Consider the following 21,746-nt stretch of genomic DNA (forward strand, 5'->3'; position numbering starts at 1 on the left):
CCACCTTTATGAAGAGGAATAATAATGGCTGTCTTTAGGCACTCTGGAAATTTACCGTTTTCAAAGGAATCATTAATTAGTGACACGAGGAGTTCTAACACATTATCTGTGAGATTTGAGAAGATTTTTATGGATAGTATTTTGTAATGTTTTGTATTTTGATAACTTGTATGAAGAAAAATTTGGAAGTACACCGCAAGAAAGGCTGAGAGAAATAAATGACATGGGGGAACAATTAAGAGAGATTTCAAGAAAAGAACTGGTAGAAGCGATACGAAAATTAAAGGTAGGTAAAGCTCCTGGGGAGGATGAAATTGCACTAGAATTGATCAAATACTTAAGAAAGAAAAGGAAAGACTGGCTGTGGACAATATGCAAAGATGCATGGAAGGAGAAGAGGATCCCAAAAGATTGGGAAAGCAATTTAGTATTACCAATGTATAAGAAGGGCGAGGAAACTCTTTGTCACTGACATGCGGAAATAATTAAAAAAATTATTTTGGTCATTTCTTATATCTCCAAAAAGTGTATGATATAAGCCTACTTCGTCTCTTCTTCCTTTGATTGTATGCACCCAATGTAGGCGATTACGTCTTTGCCTTTTTTTACGGCGATAAATTAACCCTAAAGCCAAAATTTTTGCCCGATTCATTTTACGCCTTGTGCTCTCTACGTCTACGACAATAAGATGAATACTGTAACATGTGAAAGTCCGATGAGCACGACAATCGGTCGTACGACTATTTGTCGTGACGACGAAAATCGTAAAGTATGAAAGAGGCGTAAGCAATTTTTCAGAGAATCACAAATTCTCGAATAAAACTCGAAGTTCGACTGCGTTTATCAAAATGCTACGTTTGGTCGACTTATTTATTTTTTTTTTTTTTTTTATTTATTATTTATACATATGACCTGGCCTCTAGTGACTAATCCAGGTCGTTTTTTCCTGATGGGATTACAGATATTTTTTTTTTATATTTTTACATTTTTTACTCAACTATTAAATCTATTTTTACAATAACAATTTGGCATAATCTATTAATTACGTATAACAAACAAATTTAAATAAACAATTTAAAATATTTTTGGTACTATCAATTCCCTTCTAAGTTATAAAGACAGTCCCTCTATTTTCAGAAGAGAGTTGGTAGTTTTTTTTTTTTTTTTTTTTTTATTTTTATGAATTATGTATTGAATTATTATTTTTATTTATTTATTTTATATTGAATTATTATTATTATTATAATTGTAAATATCTATTTTTGAATTTGTATTTTATTTTATTTATTTTAACTTTATCTTACTCAACTTCATCAGGGTTGGATTATTGGTTGTCTTCTTCTATTATTATAGATTTCTTGTTGTTTTTTAGATATTATTTGTGTGAGATTGTTTAATATTTCAAAATATTCTTCATTTTGTAATATATCTCTTATTTCAATTCTTTCTAATCTTCTTCTCATTTCTCTATGTTCTTCATTTTCTATAGTATTTTCACAATGTAACACTATATGTTCTGGTGTACCTAGTTCTCCACATTCACAATATGCATCATCTTTTAAGTTAAATCTTTCCAAATATGTTGGGTACGGTCCATGTCCTGTTAAAAAGTGTATTAAGCCTTGTTTTGGATTAAAATAATTTGGAATGTTTTCTAATATTGGTATAAAATTGTATAAACGTCTAGATTTTGTTGAATTTTCCCATTCATTTTGTCTTTTTCTATTTATTATTTCTTTTAATTCTCTTTTATTTCTTATATCTAATCCTATTATTTGTATTATTTTTTCATATTTTTCTTTTTTTTATTTTTTTTGACGTTTGGTCGACTCTTCTCTATGCAGTTGAGACATGGACCCTTAAAACATCAACCGTAAAAAACTTGGAGGCCTTTGAAATATGGATCTACCGGACAGTGCCGGACTAAACATTAGGCAAAGTAGGCAGTTGCCTAGGGGCCTCGCGGGGACCAAAACGAAAAAATGTTGAAAGATTCAAATATCGCGCAATACCATAAAAGTTATGGTGGACGTATAAAGCTACATTACAATACATACTTTTGTTCACATATAAAATAGGTATATGCCAGGCCCGGACTGGGCCGCCGGCCCCCGGGCCGGTGCGCCTTTTGCCTCCGTTAGTATCTATCCATTAAAAAAATTAAACGCTGAATTTTTTTTTAATCTTTACACAAAGATTAGGCGGTTACAATTCCTTTAAACTGTTTTTACTTAATGAAGAAACAGAAACCTACGGCGCACTCGAAGACCATTTTTACGATTCGGGCGCCTTTCGTATGGTATCAATATTCGCTGTTTTTATTATAATACATAGGCGCCCTCGAAGACCATTCCTACAATTTGGGCGCCTTTCGTAGGTATCAATTTCCGCTGTTTCTGTTATAATAAATAACTTACGCAGCGCCCTCTAAGATCATTTTTAGATTCTGCCGCCTTTTGTAAATATGTATCAATATCCGCTGTTTCTATTGTAATAAATAACTTAGATACGACGCGCGGCGCCCTCGAAGATAATTTTTACGTGATGGGCGCCTTTCGTAGGTATCAATTTCCGCTGTTTATATTACCTACTTATAAAAATGGTCTTTGAGGGAGCTGCGCGTCGAATCTAAGCCATTTGATTATCATCTGATACTTGATACAAACAGTGTTACATCCCACAATTGCCCTATAATAGATATGTGTAGTTTTCTGCGCTCCATAACTACATTATACATATAGGATTGGTGTGCCCCAGAATCCAATTTTCCGATTCAGGCGCCTTTCGTAGGTATCAATATCCGCTCTTTCTATTATAATATAAGAGTGTTACATCTCACAATTGGCCTAAAATATGAGTGCAGTCTTCTAAGCTCCATAACTACATTATACATATAGGATTGGTGCGCCCTACAATCCTACAAAAGGAAGCCAGTGGGAATAGTAGAAACGCAACTTTGTCAGAATGCGCAAAAAGTGGCCATTTCAATGTTTGGTATAAATGTTTAAGAAATTCGATACGCCGCCTTTAAAAATAAGAGCTTGCCTATATTGTAACATCCCATTAATCATTAGTAGTCAACTTGCATATTAGTACAGTTAAAATTATTACAGCGTAAATTATTAAGCTTAACTACTTTTTTTCTACTTTTAAGGACAAAAATTTCATTTCCCAATTTCATTAGCGAAACCGAATTCAAAATTATTATACACATCATTTTTGAAACGCTATTCGGTTAAAATATCTCATATTTGTTGGTAAAAAAATATATTAATTTGTTTGGACTAAATTACGGTTTTGTTGATATCAGAGGACTTGGTATTCACACAATGTTGCCAAACTGAATTTTGTTATATTCGGTGTAAATTTTCTAGCGAATTTCAGAGCCGACTATACAACAAAATTTAACACACATAGCTCGAAAATAGCACGGTTTATGTTACTCACATCCTCGCATCTCTGACCAATCAAGCCGAAAGCATCCTTCTCAAAAACCTCCTCATTTAAAAACCTCTTTAGATCGACATCCCCATCTTTCCGTTTCTTCCTTTTGCTCGTTAGTTCAAAACTCACATACTTATGTAAACTGAGTGATTATTCTTCAAAAACCGTCAAAATTATGACCCTATTTAGAAGTGACGTTGAAACCAGCGAGATGTCCAGAAAGGATTCACTATTACCTCTCTCCAAACGTAGGTTTGATGTGTGAGATTTTCTGCTGCCGGTATACCTTCGAACCTGTCTCAGGATTTCTTCCTTTGTGATATCCCTGTCTATATCAAATATGTCCCCCCGGTCCTGACAGTCCCGGACGTTCTCTGTTAAGTTTCCCTCCGTGCGGGTCACGATTGTCTTCTTTAGGCGCTCGGCCTGTTCTTGCCATGCCACTTATAGGTTTAGGTCCCGTTCCTAGTCTTCTTAGCGCTTTTTACGCCAATTTGACTCTTCCTCGTGTCTGCACTACGTTAGTTTAGCTTGAGGATTACTCTGCGTAGGATTTTCGATTTCTCTTCACGATCACCTTCTGCGTCACTACGTTCATACTCCAATAGCGCGAGGTTCCATACCCATAAAGACGACTTCCAAGAGCTTCCTGAGGTTCCTACCTCTTTAGCTTCCTTTATACTCTTAGGGACGCCTCTCTAGTCTCCAGTTTCTCCATGTCTTCCCTCAATTTAGAAATAATTGTCAGTAGTGTCTTGTCCCTTTCAATTTTCGTCACCCCTTTCTCTACAGGGACCATATAAATATTCTGCCGATTTCCCCGGTTCTCTTTTTTCTGACTCTACCTTGTAATTGTGATCATATAATTAAGTTGGAGGTATCTCTCCTGGTCTGTATGTACCTCCTGCACATACAACCAATTTCGGTTTTTCCTGATCAGGTCGTGGGACCTTTCCCCCTCACCTAAAAGTCCAGGTTCCAAGACTACTACTAAGTCGCCTGCAGGTTTATTTCCTCTTCCCGGTTTGGCGGCTGTAGAGTAAAGTGATCATCTTCCAACTCGACTTTATAGTGTCGTTAATTTTTTCAAAGCCTCTTTCCCCTGAGTTCAGGACCGTTGCGATCATTTGTATCTTTCTTTCACTCTTCGTTATTGGGGGAAGAACTCTTCTTCTGTGTGGACACGCTTGCCGCCTTATAGCCGTTCCTTCCTTATGGCGTGATTAAATACTTATCCATATAGTTCCCACGAGGAGGGGAGAATTATACTGTCCGGCGAGGCAGTGCGCCTACGCTAAGGCTTGAATTTCAAAGGGTTTCGTCAGTTCTCCGAGGGCTCCGTTTGCCGCCGTCTGACCTAGGTCATTCACCACTCAGGCATGGATCGTCTGACACCGTGTGGTTGCGGATTTTTTATCGAGATTTGCTCTTCTATTATATAGAGTTTCATATCGCTCTAAAAATTTGAAAAATTTCAAAAAGTGACTTCTATTGAACACCAATCATGATTTTTGTTAAATGTTTTTGAACCAGTAAATGCCGCTGTAGAAGCAGTTGAAAAATTACTCAAACTTTTCAAAAATTTGTTTGGAGTCTCCAGAGAGCACCAAAAAATGTAACGGAGTTAAAGGGATACTGGAAAACTGAAGCTATATTTTTATGGTATCTTAATATAATTTACTATTCCCAACAAAAATAGGAAATTACTTTATGGATTTAAATTAAAATTAAATTAAAAAAAAATCACTTATTTACTTTACATGCGCTAGGATTTGAAAAGAGTTTGATGTAAAGAAGGGGGATCTAGCGCCTTTGTTTAGAGATTAGTTTGGCGCCTTTTTTAGGATTTGGGTTGGCGCCTTTTTTAGTTGCCAGTCCGGCTCTGGTATATGCTGTGGGAATACATCGCTAATGAATGCCCTTTGGTAGAAGGACCAGTACTACAGATGGAAACAAGAATCGAAACTGAGCAAAAAAGCACAAGAACAATCAGGAGAAAGAAAAGATCCTTAATCAAAGTCCAAAACAGAAACAAAACTTATTTAAACTCAGTTTCACACGGATATCCATAGCTAGTGAAGCAGCAACCAATGAAAATGCACGTGATGGAATAGAAATAACTGAGGGAAACTTAGCTTCCCTAACTGAAGAAGATGAAAAACATGTAACGACAGTTCTATTGCAGTTCAACAAGTTAAAGAACCAGAAACCGAAACTAAGTTAAAAATTGAAGTTAAAGATAAATTGGGCCCTAAATTAGAAAACGGCATAGGATTACGGAATACAGTAACTAAAGAAGTAAGGACATTTTGGATTGGGAAAGACCTTCAGAATGTAAAAACCTTGATGGAAGTGTTTCAGCGCCAAAAAGAAATTTTGAAGGCATTACAAGATTTTATACAATCTATGGTTTTTCGAAAACAAATCAGTGGAACAAAAATTAAAAGAGATTGGCTGACGTATTTTTTTCCTCAAATAGAATATCGCATTTTGGGTTTGTTCAGTCTCTGTACAACTTTTTTTTATTCTCTACCCACCGTTGGGAAGTTATGATCAAATGCTTAAATGAAACTCCACTAAGCGATCTCATTCGCCATGATCTAGTCCTTATAAGAACAAGCAGCACGTGCCATAAGACCTTTGCCTAAAGGTTAAAACGCTTTCAAATCTGCTCTTCATACTCTTACTGAAGACACTAATCAGTAAGCTGAAACAGTTCATGAGGCTAAGTATTTGTTGAAAGAAATGTCAAAAAAGAAACATTCATAATGAATGAGTTTTGGGTAACAATTTTAGAACGCATCAACGCTGTCAGTAAATAATTGCAGAGAGAAGATATTGAACTTCAAACATTGAGTTCTTAACATTCCAAAAAGATAATTTTGCTTATTACGAGCAGAGGACCTGCGACCTACAATACTCTGAATATTCTCTACTATACTCTAATTACTGAGTTGAGTCGTCGGTTGACAGTGTACAGGTCAATGAACTCAGTATTTGGTCTTTTTAGGGGAGTGCATTTAGATTTTCACTTCGGAAAAAATCAAACAAGATAAAACTTTTTGTAATTTCATTAAGAAATGTTTAATAAACAACATATCAAAAAGTTCTACTCGAGAAGTGGGTGCTTCATTTTTTATTAAACAAATGAACAGCGAAGTTAGATGTTTTTTAAATAACTCCAAAAATATAATTTTTAAAAAAAAACTGACTTGACCATTGAAAAATTCAGAAAATTTTACAAAAAAAACCTTATATAAAGATTTTTCTAAAATTAAATCTCTAGCTTCTGTAATTTTTTATTTATAACGCTAAAGTCACCCTTCTCACACACATTGGCGCAATGTAAACTAGCGTTGGAAGAAGTGCACGGTTGAGTTTTTTTAATGTAATTCTTTAACTAATGGATCAAAAGAAATTTTACAAATTGGACATGAAAGAAGATAAAATAAGCTATCTTATGGTTGTAATAAAAAAAAATAAAATGTATGGACATAAGTACGGTGTGGGCGGAAAATGAGACTTACATGAATTTTGTTTAAAAATGATTTAAAAATGTGTAACTAATACAATTTTACTCACAAAGCTCTCAAATTTGCACAACTTACCTCTCAATCATCTTACTAAACGATGTTTCATTCAAAAAAAATCTCAAAAATTTAATTCAGATAATACGCTGTCTCAAAAAATGTAATTTTTGATAACTTCGTAGTTCTACAGAATTCCCACCACTTTAAGACGGTATTACTCAAGTTTGAATAAATCTAATACATTTTTTTAATATTTTTTTAAAGCCTAGGATGTAATATTTAAAAAAAACTGAATTATTTTAGATTAAAAATGAAATAAACAATTTCTTTTTGAGAAAACTAAGAAAGATAACAAAAATGTAATACAAAAACCGAAAATTACCAGCTGAAAAAATGTATATACAGAGTGATCAAAACTTTTTTCTGTAAAACTTACCTAAAATTAATTTAATAATAAGCTTCAAAAATAATAAATGTTCAACAAAAAAATTTTTTTTAGCTCTTATACAGTATGTCTGCGTAACTTGGAACCTATTGATAACTTTTTTAATATCAGTTTTACGAAAAAAAGTTATTCTTTATAAAATACTCTGCATCGTATATAACATAAGATGCAACCATCAAATATCAAATTTTGTACGAGGTATGTCAAAAAATATGAATTTCACTCAAGAGTAAAGTACCTTTATATTTCACAATATCGAAAATTTTTATAAAGAAAAGTTGTTTGGAATTAAAAACTATGTTCTAATATGTAATTATATCCTTCTAATCGAAAATTTGTTTTTTTTAATATTGTTTCAAATTAATTATACCAAACATCATTAAATTTTCATTTATTATTTATGATAACTGATTTATTATTAATTTTATGAAGAAAGTTATTCGTCATAAATAGCTGTGCATGGTCTAACACTTAATATGCAAATATAAAATATTATATTTTATCAATATTATACGAGCTATTATGTAAAAAAATTGCATAAAAGTGTAATTGCATATTGACACATCGTTTTTAATTCTGAACAACTTTCCATAATAACAATTTTCAGTATTATGAAAAATATAGGTATTTTACTCCTAACTGAAATTTTTATTTATTGACATATCTAGTACAAAATTGATAAAAATTGATATTTTATGATTGCATTTAAAGTTTTAGAATATGCAGAGCTTTTTACTAAGAATAACTTTTTATTTATGATTCCATTGCAACAATTTTTTGAATATTGAAGAGATAGATTTTGAATAATTGGTTCTTTCTTTCTAATACATTTTAATTTTTAATATTTTTGTGAAAATTATTTGTTTATCTTTTTTTTAAGAATGAAATTCCATATTTGTTTGATTGGATTCTACTTGTTTTTCATTTAAATATCCGCCATTTTGGATCCGCCATTTTGAAATTTAAATTTTTAATCTTTAATTCAGATTCAACAACCTGTTAAAAATAAAGACAATAAATATTTTAGAAAAATGTTCTTTTTTATGTTCTTTTTAGAAAATCCGCATTTTGGATCCGCCATTTTATAGTTTATAATGTTAACATTTAAGTTAGGTTTATCAAAGCTCTCAAAAATAAATATATGTAGAAATAAATACATTTTGTAAAGAAATTATGATTTTACAACTATTTTTTAAGTTATCCGCCATTTTGGATCTGCCATTTTATAATTTAAATTATCAAAATTTGATTCAGGTTCAGCAACCTCTCAAAAATATCCACATATATGTAAACAAACACGTTTTATAAAAAAAATCGTATTTTACAACTGCTTTTTAAGGAATTTTAGGAAAAAATCCGCCATTTTGAATCCGCCATTTTGAATTTGCAAATTGTAATGTCAGATTCGGGTTCAGCATAATCAAAACTAAAATAAAAACATTTTTTATCAAAATAAAATGTTGAATTCACCCATATTCTTAACATTATTTATACAAAGCAATTGTTATTGTTTAAACAATTAATAAACAATTAGCGGCAAAATTTGTGAGTAGAACTTTTTACTTTAACATATTTATAAACTAACAAAAAAAGTTTTAGAAAAATATAACCTTGTTTGATTTTTTCGGAAACATTGTATCTTCTCGTTCTAATTGCACTCCCCTATTTGTGTTTTTCCAAAATTGAGTGATACTCAAACAAAGGAGTGTGCTTCAAAACTATATGAAAACTATCCTGATGATATTGAATCTGAACTTGAAAATGAACTAAAACAGTTCAAATATTTTATAGTCCAGCTTCAAACTTGCAGGGAAAACAATTTATTCCTGCTTCACAGTCATTTTGGGTTATTTCGCAACAGGCGAACGGACATTTTCAAAAATAAAAATTATTAAAAACGGCCAAACCTAGGTTTCTTAAGGGGCCTCATAGCTTGGGTTGTCTAGGGGCCTCAGGATTCTTAATCCGGCACTGCTACCGGAGAATCCTCAAAATGTCATGGGCATCGCATACCTCAAACGAAGAAGTTCTGCATAGAATAGGCAAGGAAAGACAACTTTTCAACACAGTGAAAGTTAGAAAAATATCATACCTAGGTCACATACTGAGAAATATTAAATACCAATACAGAGAGAGTCTGTAAAGTGGAATAAATTCAATATCTCAAATACTAATTGTTTTTTTGGAAAATGCTCAGACCCGTCGATTAGTATTTCAAATTGTCCTTTTTGACATTCAATAATAATGTATACAGGGTGTCCCAATTTAGAGATATGACGTCATCGTCGATTTTCTTAAATGGCAACACTGTCATTTTGATAGCTAATTTGATAGGCTTTGTAAAGTTATACATAACTGCAAAATATCAAATTTTTATTCTCTACCATTTACAAGATAATAGAAAATAACAAAGTTATATCTGTAATTTGGAATATATTCAATAATTAAAATACTAACTGTTTTTTTGAAAAATGCTCAAACCCGTCGATTAGTATATCAAATTGTCCTTTTTGACATATAATAATAATGTATACAGGGTGTCCCAATTTAGAGATATGACGTCATCGTTGATTTTCTTAAATGGCAACACTGTCATTTTGATAGCTATTTTGATAGGGTGTGTAAAGTTATACACAACTGCAAAATTTCAAATTTGTATTCTCTACCATTTAGATGATAATAAAAAATAACAAAGTTATGAAAAAGAAGTAATCAACTAATAATTGAATTTAATTATTTCAATAAATTAAGCAAAAACTCATAATGTTGCCCTCAATTATTGTCAAATTGTCAATGGGCAACGTTATGAGCGTTTGCTTAATTGAAATAAATAAATTCAATTATTATTTGATTACTTCTTGTTCTTCATAACTTTGTTATTTTTTATTATCTTGTAAATGATAGGGAATAAAATTTTGAAATTTTTCAGAAGTGTATAACTTTACACACGCTATCAAAATAGCTATCAAAATGATAGTGTTGCCATTTAAGAAAATCAACGATGACGTCTTATCTCTAAATTGGGACACCCTGTATACATTATTATTATATGTCAAAAATGACAATTTGATATACTAATCGACGGGTCTGAGCATTTTTCAAAAAAACAGTTAGTATTTTAATTATTGAATATATTCCAAATTACAGATATAACTTTGTTATTTTCTATTATCTTGTAAATGGTAGAGAATAAAAATTTGATATTTTGCAGTTGTATATAACTTTACACACCCTATCAAAATATCTATCAAAATGACAGTGTTGCCATTTAAGAAAATCAACGATGACGTCATATCTCTAAATTGGGACACCCTGTATACATTATTATTGTATGTCAAAAAAAAACAATTCGAAATACTAATCGACGGGTCTGAGCAATTTTCAAAAAAAAAACAATTAGTATTTGAGATATTGAATTTATTCCACTTTACAGACTCTCTCTGTATACTCAACTTATAGCGAAAGGAAAGATCGAGGGAAAGAGTGGACTACGAAAGAAAAGACTATCATGGCTAAATTTTGAAGAGCTAATAAGAACAGCTGAAGACAGAAAAGAGTTTGGAATTGTGGTAGCCAACCTCCATTGAGGAGAGGGCACTTTAAGAAGAAGACTCAAAGTCTTTATTTAACTTTACTTAATTGTTTAAATTTAAAAAAGGGTTAAAATGGGTCAATAATCTAAAATTTGACATGTGTGTTTCAGGTCTAACTAGATCATACTGCACAAATAAAATTATGATTATTTTTTGGAATGAACTTATTTACTTACATAATTCTTATCGATTGCGTCCCTTATGCCTTCTAACCAGGTTAAGAATGTTTCAAAGAATGGATTTTCAATGTTTTTCTGTTTTTTCTTACCCTTCAGTATAAAAAAATTTACTCCATTGTATTCTTTGCAGTCTAGTTCCTCTTTATTAATAGGTAATCTTCGACATATTATATTAAACACCGAAGCCTTCAAAAGCAGGCGCGTGTATTTTTTTGATAACACGAATGATTTTACTGATTTTTGTATCAGGTTCCCACTGATTGTCTAAAAAATACAAACATCTATAGGTTACTACAACAATTTATATTTCTTTATATGCTTTGAATTAAAAATTCTCGATAAACTAGAACTTAAAAATTCTCGATTCTAGAACTATGTAATATGTATACAGTGAGCACGTAAAGGTTGGAATAAATTCATTGTCTCGAGAATGGACGATTTTGGAAAAAATCCCGAAACAGGTCAATTTTTATTTTTAAATTACGACTTTTTGGCATATATATCATACTAGTGGCGTCACCCTTGTGGGCGTGATGACGTCATCGATGATTTTTATAAATGAGAATAGGGGTCGTATGATAGCTCACTTGAAAGGTAATTCAATTCTTTATTCAGTAATATAAACATTAACATAATTATTTATACAGGGTTGCCCAAAAAAATTTTTTGAATTAAATTTATTGACATAAAAAGAAGAATGTGTGTAATTTATTTAATTCAAAATACATTTTACTGCTATCAGAAAACAGAAAAAAAGTTTTTTGGCAAATAAATGTTGTTTTTTGCTTAAATTCAATATTCAAACAGCCACCCACCAGCCTCGTGACAATTTGAACATTTAATTTAAGCCAATATCAATGATTATTTTTCAAACATCCATTTTTTTCTGTTTTCTGAGAGCCGTAAAATGTATTTTGAATTAAATAAATTACATATATTCTTCTCTTTATGTCAATAAATTTAATCCAAAAAAAATTTTTTTTGGACACCCTATATAAAGAATTATGTTAATAAAAAATGAATAACCATTTTCAATTTCGTTGCAAAACGAAAATACAGCCGAACCATATTCCAGTCCAATCAGAGAGTGCTGCAAGCACCTCTACCGGTTTCGAAACTTATTAGTCTCTCATCAGGAGGCACATATGCTGCTCTCCCTGATCCAACCAAAACAAACCCCAGCGTGCAGTCCCGAATTGCAACGAACGAAATGGCATAGATGCCCTAGCGGCAACTGCTAGCAAAAGACTAAGTTTTCACTCTAATGGCATATAGCATATCCCACCAGAATGAAAACAATGGGAACCTTCTCTGGTTACACCTCCGAGGCTTCTACAATTTGCAAGCCATACGGATGCTGAGACTAAGGAAGATGAGGGAATTCTACAATTTACAATTCACGTCCCATCTGCTCAGCGCGGTAAAGTTCCAACGAGACTGGTTCCCTTCATACTCCACACAGAGTAAATGTAAATAAAAAATGAATAACCATTTTCAATTTCGTTGCAAAACGAAAATACAGCCGAACCATATTCCAGTCCAATCAGAGAGTGCTGCAAGCACCTCTACCGGTTTCGAAACTTATTAGTCTCTCATCAGGAGGCACATATGCTGCTCTCCCTGATCCAACCAAAACAAACCCCAGCGTGCAGTCCCGAATTGCAACGAACGAAATGGCATAGATGCCCTAGCGGCAACTGCTAGCAAAAGACTAAGTTTTCACTCTAATGGCATATAGCATATCCCACCAGAATGAAAACAATGGGAACCTTCTCTGGTTACACCTCCGAGGCTTCTACAATTTGCAAGCCATACGGATGCTGAGACTAAGGAAGATGAGGGAATTCTACAATTTACAATTCACGTCCCATCTGCTCAGCGCGGTAAAGTTCCAACGAGACTGGTTCCCTTCATACTCCACACAGAGTAAATGTAAATAAAAAATGAATAACCATTTTCAATTTCGTTGCAAAACGAAAATACAGCCGAACCATATTCCAGTCCAATCAGAGAGTGCTGCAAGCACCTCTACCGGTTTCGAAACTTATTAGTCTCTCATCAGGAGGCACATATGCTGCTCTCCCTGATCCAACCAAAACAAACCCCAGCGTGCAGTCCCGAATTATGTTAATGTTTATATTACTGAATAGAGAATTGAATTACCTTTCAAATGAGCTATCACACGACCACTATTCTCATTTAAAAAAATCATTGATGACGTCATCACGCCCAGATGGGTGACGTCACTAGTATGATGTATATGCCAAAAAGTCGTAATTTAAAAATAAAAATTGATCTGTTTCGGGTTTTTTTCCAAAATCGTCCATTCTCGAGAAAATGAATTTATTCCAACCTTTACGTGTTCACTGTATATTTTTTACTGAATAAAAGGTATGATATTGCAATAAGCTTTTGATAGTGTGAAAGGAGACAAAATGCTGGAAGACCTCCGTAATCTAGGTATACCGAAAAAATAGATCAGCCTCATAAAAAGGAGGTTGCAGGGTTCAAAAGCCGCAATTAGAGTAGATAGAGAACTGTCTCCCCCAGGGACCCCGCAAGACTGATTGGCGCCCGCGTGCGGGACATATTTTAGCGCCCTTTAAATCCACTATATTAGTCCAACTAATGAAGCTTAAAATAGGACAAAACCTCGCAATTTTTACGAAATGGATCGATTTGCTTGAAAGTTTGAGAATAAGTAGTGGATAGTCCAAGGATCAAAATCTATATCATGCCAAAAGGTGCTTTTATCATGGGGGTGATTGCCACTCTATCTCGGGGGTGGAAATTCTTTATTATATTTTGACCGCAAGAGTTAGTAAAACATTCATTATAAGCAAAAAACGTTCTATACATTTTTTTGATAAAATTAATAGTTTTCGAATTATTCGCTATCGAAAGTGTTAGTTTTATATCGAAAAAATCAATGTTTTTAATCAGTTTTATGTTAATAACTCAAAAAGCTTTCGTTTTATCAAAACAACTTTACTTAATAAAAATGTACCCTTGGAAAAAATAAACAAAACCGTTTTTTTTATTTTCTTTAAGACCAATAGTAATCGAGCTATACTTTAATATGTTGGCTCTTCTTCGTCAAATGCTAAATATTGTAGTTTCAAAGTCAAAGGACGGGAAAACGATGCATTTTCGAGGATACCTTGTTGAAACTAATTTAAAGTATTTAAAAATATGTATCCCCAGAAATAAAAAAAATCTCTAGCTAAAAAAATTAAGTGACTTATAATGAAAAGACAGCAATCTTACACTTTTGGCCAAGAAACGCATAAGCGCCCAATACTCCACAAGGAGTGATGGAACGAGAGAGAGAGATAATGAAAAGAATGTCGTCCCTATTTTTTTCAGCAAAAAAGTGATCGTAAACGACCCCCTAATCACCACCCTAATTAAAATTTCTCATTGACTTGATTTGGTTTTCTTCATTTATGTATTGTTAATAGGTTCTAAAAGTTTGATCGGCTTAGAATGATTAGTTTTTAAAAAAATGGAGTTAAAAGCGAATAACGAGTTTTTGTAGTTTGGTAAAAATTGCCATTTTCTTCAGAATAGACAGAGTAGCATCAGAGATACGAAAAAATATTTAAATATGAAATTGTAGCTTATTTAATTCCCAAGAATTTAGTTTGCAAAAAATTTTTTTATGGGAAAAATTGAGTGAGCTATTGACAATTAAAACTTGTAATATCATTCAAAAACCACCTTTACCAACCCTTTCAATGCCACCTCTTTTTGTGACTGAGAATTTTAAAAAAGATTTAATATTAATTGCCTTATAGATCTTGTAAAAACCTACAAAATTATTTTCTAACTTTCTAAGATAAAAAATAAAAAAGTTCCGGTTAAAAAATCAATATATTTTTTTGAGAAAAAAAGGAGAAATCTCATTGGAAGCATAATAATGTAAGTTAGCGGTGTTTTTAGTCATTGGCCTTATTTATCTTTTTTATTTATGTATTATTAATAGATTCTAGAAGTTTGACTGGCTTAGAATGATTAGTTTTAAAAAAACTGAAGTTCAAAGCGAATAACGAATGTTTGCAATTTGGTCAAAAATGCCATTTTCTTCAGAATAGAAAGATTAGCATCAGAAATACGAAAAAATGTTTAAATATGGAATTGTAGGTAATTTAATTCCCAAGAACTTGGTTTGATAAAATTTGTTCTACGGCAAAAAGTGAGTGAATCGTAAATGAGTATATCATCGAAAAATATTGTTTTTTTAGGTATAAAACTAACACTTTCGATAACGAATAAATCAAAAACTATTAATTTTATCAAAAAAATATATAGAACATTTTTTTGCTTAGAATTAATGATGTTATTAACTTTTGCAGTCAAAATATAATAAAAAATTTCCATCCCTGAGATGGGGTGGCAACCACCCCCATAGTAAAAGCGCCTGTCGGCATCATATAGATTTTGATCCATGGAGTATCCACTACTTATTCTCAATTCAAATTTTCAAGCAAATTGATCCATTCTGTAAAAATTGCGAGGTGAAAAGCTTTGGTTCCTGGACTATATGTATAAAACTAATAAATATTTTTGAAAAATTTAAACCCAGAATGAAAGACTACATTATTACTGAGGCCGAAAGTCCCTGAAAACATCTATAATGTTTTTTTTTAATAAGTTACAGTACATGGGTGAAAATAAAAGAGAAAATTCAATGTGATTTTTAATAATTGCAAATATTTAATTCAAAAGAAACTTTTATTTATTTTAAGAGACTGTCGACCCACGGCAATAACGTTATCTTTCATTCTGCGTTTAAATTTTTTAAAAATACTTATTAGTTTTCTCATGATTCGAAAAAAAATTGAATACATTTAAATCACATTGAAAATTTTGACAGGCGACATTTTGCGCCTTTCCCCTTAAATTTTTTGCAACATTAATGAAGCACCCTTCATATTAAATTAAAAATATACACTTAAGTAAATAAACAATAATATTTTGTCATTTCAAAGTTTTCAAACAAATTTTATACAGGGTGTCTACATAACTAGGAACCATATGGGAAACTTTTATTATTAATTTTACGAGAAAAAGTTATTCTTCATAAAAAGTTCTGCATTGTCTAGGACTCAGAATGCAACCATCAAATATCAAATTTTATGAATCTTATACGATGTATGTCAAAAAATATGAATTTCGGTCAAGAGCAAAGTATGTACGTTTAGGTTTTACAATATTAAAAAGTTATTGTGAAAAGTTGTTCAGCATTAACAACTATGTTTCTATATGCAATTACCTCCTACTAATTGAAATATATTGTGATCTAGAAAGGCACTTTACTTTTGATCGAAACTAAGTTGCGTTTTATGGGTGTTAATTTATGTTTCTACTCGTCTAGGAGTGTGATTTGATGTTTATTTAACTATTTTGAGTGTCGCTTTAGTTTACAACATAAAATCGATTGGATGGTATGACTAGCGTAATTAAATCTACTTCAAAGAAAAAAATTAGGAAGGAACAACAAAATGTAATATATTTTTGACGGAGTAAGTTCAACATTTCAGGACGGGAATAATTATTTTTTCAGTAATAACACAATATTTGATATTTGAGATTTCTCTAGCTGTTCATGAAATAATTAAAATTGTATATAAAAAATGATTATCTCATTTAAAATAAATATTTCTTATTTACCAAACTTTGGTGAGGCGCCCCTTTGGAGTTACGCCCGCGTGCGTCGCACGCGTTGTACGCCCGGTTACGGGGGCCCTGGTCTCCCCTGTTTGACATCAACATGGGAGTAAGACAGGGAGACGCACTTGCAACCATGCTGTTCAACCTAGTTCTTGAGGCAGTCATCAGAAAAACCAATATAACCGGCCATATAAATACCAAAACAGTACAAATTACTACATATGCAGACGATGTCGCCATTATTAGTAGAACCAAGACACGACTAATGGAAACGTTCAAGGAAATTGATCCTGAAGAACAAAAAAGATGGCTTAAAATAAACTAAACAAAAACTATGTACATGACCATCAAAAGAACACCTGGGAATGAAAATAAAATAGCAATAGACAACTGTACTATTGAACGTGTGTATGCCTTCACATATCTGGGCAAGTGGGCACACAAATCAATCAGAAGAATTCCGTAAGTAGCGAAATTAATGCACGTATTTCCAGTGGAAATCGTACATACTATGCTAATAAAAGATTGATGACGTCGAAATTATTAGACAAAAGAACCAAAATGACTATCTACAGAACCTTGATTAGACCCGTAGTAACCTATGCTTGTGAAACCTGGGTAATGACGAAAAAGATGAAGCCCAAGTCGGGACATTCGAGAGAAAGATACTGAGAAAAATATATGGCCCTGTGCAAGAGGAAGACGGCACATGGAGAATCAGGAGAAACGACGAGGTTAATGAACTGAATAAAAGGTAAGATATTGTAAGATTTGTGAAAAGTCAAAGACTGTCATGGCTGGGATATGTTCAGCGACAAGAAGATACAAAAACGACAAAGAAAATATTACAGCAGAAGCCGGTTGGAAGGCGAAAAAAAGGAATAAGGCCCAGGACGAGATAATTGGTTGGCGTGGAAGACGACTTGAAAACCATAAATATAAGACAATGTAGGAGAAGGGCACAAGAGAGATCTGAATGGAAGGATATACAGGCAAATACCCATCCAGAGTTATGATGCCAAAAGAAGAAGAGGAATCTTCGACATTTATATTAGGTTCCCACTGATTGTCTAAAAAATACAAACATTTAAAGGTTATGTACTACAACAATTTATACAGAGAGAGTCTGTAAAGTGGAATAAATTCAATATCTCAAATACTAATTGTTTTTTTGGAAAATGCTCAGACCCGTCGATTAGTATTTCAAATTGTCCTTTTTGACATTCAATAATAATGTATACAGGGTGTCCCAATTTAGACGTTTAGAAAATCGACGTCATCGTCGATTTTCTTAAATGGCAACACTGTCATTTTGATAGCTAATTTGATAGGGTTTGTAAAGTTATACATAACTGCAAAATATCAAATTTTTATTCTCTACCATTTACAAGATAATAGAAAATAACAAAGTTATATCTGTAATTTGGAATATATTCAATAATTAAAATACTAACTGTTTTTTTGAAAAATGCTCAGACCCGTCGATTAGTATATCAAATTGTCCTTTTTGACATATAATAATAATGTATACAGGGTGTCCCAATTTAGAGATATGACGTCATCGTTGATTTTCTTAAATGGCAACACTGTCATTTTGATAGCTATTTTGATAGGGTGTGTAAAGTTATACACAACTGCAAAATTTCAAATTTGTATTCTCTACCATTTAGATGATAATAAAAAATAACAAAGTTATGAAAAGAAGTAATCAACTAATAATTGAATTTAATTATTTCAATAAATTAAGCAAAAACTCATAATGTTGCCCTCAATTATTGTCAAATTGTCAATGGGCAACGTTATGAGCATTTGCTTAATTGAAATAAATAAATTCAATTATTATTTGATTACTTCTTGTTCTTCATAACTTTGTTATTTTTTATTATCTTGTAAATGGTAGGGAATAAAATTTTGAAATTTTTCAGATGTGTATAACTTTACACACGCTATCAAAATAGCTATCAAAATGATAGTGTTGCCATTTAAGAAAATCAACGATGACGTCATATCTCTAAATTGGGACACCCTGTATACATTATTATTATATGTCAAAAATGACAATTTGATATACTAATCGACGGGTCTGAGCATTTTTCAAAAAAACAGTTAGTATTTTAATTATTGAATATATTCCAAATTACAGATATAACTTTGTTATTTTCTATTATCTTGTAAATGGTAGAGAATAAAAATTTGATATTTTGCAGTTATGTATAACTTTACAAACCCTATCAAATTAGCTATCAAAATGACAGTGTTGCCATTTAAGAAAATCGACGATGACGTCATATCTCTAAATTGGGACACCCTGTATACATTTTTATTGAATGTCAAAAAGGACAATTTGAAATACTAATCGACGGGTCTGAGCATTTTCCAAAAAAACAATTAGTATTTGAGATATTGAATTTATTCCACTTTACAGACTCTCTCTGTATATCTTTATATGCTTTGAATTAAAAATTCTCGTTACAACCACCAAAAATGGGAATCCAAGATATTAAAGTTAGTATGAAGGCAACTTGTTAAGGACTAGACTTTGTCAAAATGGGCAAAATATGCAATTTGCATATTATACATAAAAAAATGCAAAAATGTCAAATTTTACATATTTTTATAAAAATGTGCATAAAGTGCATATAACTTGAAATTTGGGTTGTAACTATAATCATATAATAAATCGATGGTAGGGGAGCCCAAGCGGGGATTTTTGCAGTTACTCGAGCGCGTCAGATTATTACATGGGGAGAAATCTTGTACCCTGAAAATGTACCTCTACCATATATTGGCTCTTAATGCAGGGGAGTTCGTTAAGGGGGGCCGAAAAAATATATCCTTAGAAAAACTCGAAATCATCAGATTAAGATAAGGTAAGTTAAGTACATGCAAAACAGTGTATATTTCAAAAATCTGACGATTTGAGAGGGGCGTAAGGAAATAGGTGAGTCTCAACGTTTCACAAGAAAAAAGCGAATATTTCGCGAAATGAATGACAAATCGAAAAACTAAAAAAATACGTACTTCATATTTTTCAAAAATCTATGGAATGATACCAAACACAACTTCCCATGGAGAAGGGTGGGGGGGGGGGGGGTAAATTTAATATTTTAAATACGAATCCCGCGATATTTCGCGAAATGAACATCAGATCGAAAACTGAAAAATACACTTATCCAATATTTTTGAAAAATCTATCGAATGGCACGAAAAATGGGCAAGTTAAGGACAAGATTAAGAATAATACTAACTTTTTCAGAAAATCAAAAATAAAAAATTTTCTATAGTGTCCAATTAAGTAAGTTTAAAATTTTCAATTTTATGAGTGTGTAATTTACACCAAAAGAAGAATGTGTGTAATTTATTTAATGCAAAATACATTTTACTGCTGTCAGAACACAGAAAAAAAATGTTAATTTGAAAAATAAACATTGCTGTTAGCTTACATTATTGAATTTAAGCGAAAAACAATATTTATTGATCAAAAAAACATTTTTTCCTGTTTTCGGACAACAATAAAATGAAAATGTATTTCGAATTAAATAAATTATATACAGTCTTCTTTTTGTCTCAACTGATTTAATTAAAAAAAATTTGGGCACCCTGTATAAAAAAATATGTTAATGTTTATATTAGTGAATAGAGCATTGAATAACCTTTCGAATGAGCTATCACACGACCCCTCCTCTCATTTAAAAAAATCATCGATTACGTCATCACGCCCAGATGGATGCCGTCACTTGTATGATACCTATATAATATGCCAAAAAATTATAATTTAAAAATAAAAATCGACTTGTTTCGGGATATATCTCCAGAGTCACTCACTCTCAAGAAAATTAATTTATTCCAACTCAAACGTCCTCACTGTATATACTTAATCACTGTATATACAGAGTGAGTTTTATGTATGGAAACACTCAATTATCTCGAAAACGGCTTGCACGATGTTTATAGGTTTTAGCTTGTAGGGGTTTCCTAATGCGGCCGTTGTTATAGTGCTAATTACTTTGTTGTCAGATCTTCCTTTTTTCTGGAAATCTAACGAAGTTTCTTATTTTAAATAGAATAACCTATATATTTTTTGCGTTTTAAAGTCTTTAAGAAATACTGATTATTTTCCACGTTATATTCCCTATACCTAAATGCCATAATTTCGGAATTATTGCTACATTTATAAAAAAAATTAAATAATAATCAATTTCTTCGGCTCGGGTAGACATTATTTTACGTTCTTTGGATCATTGGGAACATCATTGGGAACAAAAAAGGTCTTTTGTAATTTTTATCTAAAGTTAATCGGTTTCGAGTAATAAACAATTTAAAACTGAGAAGGATCGAATAATGTTGATTTTCAAGGTTCAAAACACACAAAGTAAAAAATATAATTTTTGAAATTACGAAGTATTTAAATTCAGGCTCAACTATTCTTCTAATAGCTTGCTATAAAATTTTTTGGCTCGTTTTATTCTAAAACATTGCTTTTTAATTGTTAATGAAGTGCATATGAGAGGACGGGCGATCGGGTTGCATTAACAACTAAAAAACAATGTTTTAAAATGAAACAAGCTCAAATTACTTAGCGGTAGCTGATAAAATACGGCTAGAACTTGAATTTAGGTAATTCGCAGTTTCAAAAATATTTTTTATTTGTGTTTTTGAACCTTGAAAATCGTCATTATTCGATTTTTTTCAGTTTTAAATTGTTTATAACTCGGAAACAATTAATTTTAGAGAAAAATTACAAAAAAACTTTTTTGTTCACAATGATCTAATCAACCTAAAATAATGTTTACCAGGGCCGAAAAAATTGATTTTTATAATTTTTTTAATTTTTTTTTAATAAATGTAGCAATAACTCCGAAATTATGGCATTTAGGTATAG

The 21,746-nt window shown here is 31.8% G+C and overlaps 1 protein-coding gene across 1 annotated transcript in view; it reads right to left on the minus strand.

Annotated features, from left to right (window-relative positions):
• LOC114335355 (uncharacterized) overlaps positions 1-21,746 on the minus strand; it is a 72,739-nt gene that overhangs the window by 50,258 nt on the left and 735 nt on the right. Inside the window, exon 2 of the mRNA XM_050655615.1 lies at positions 11,189-11,455. Coding sequence (XP_050511572.1) covers positions 11,189-11,455 — 267 coding nt within the window. The remainder of the gene's footprint in view (positions 1-11,188; positions 11,456-21,746) is intronic.

The sequence above is a fragment of the Diabrotica virgifera genome, chromosome 7 (genome assembly GCF_917563875.1).
Source record: "Diabrotica virgifera virgifera chromosome 7, PGI_DIABVI_V3a".
In the NCBI taxonomy this organism is placed as follows: domain Eukaryota; kingdom Metazoa; phylum Arthropoda; class Insecta; order Coleoptera; family Chrysomelidae; genus Diabrotica; species Diabrotica virgifera.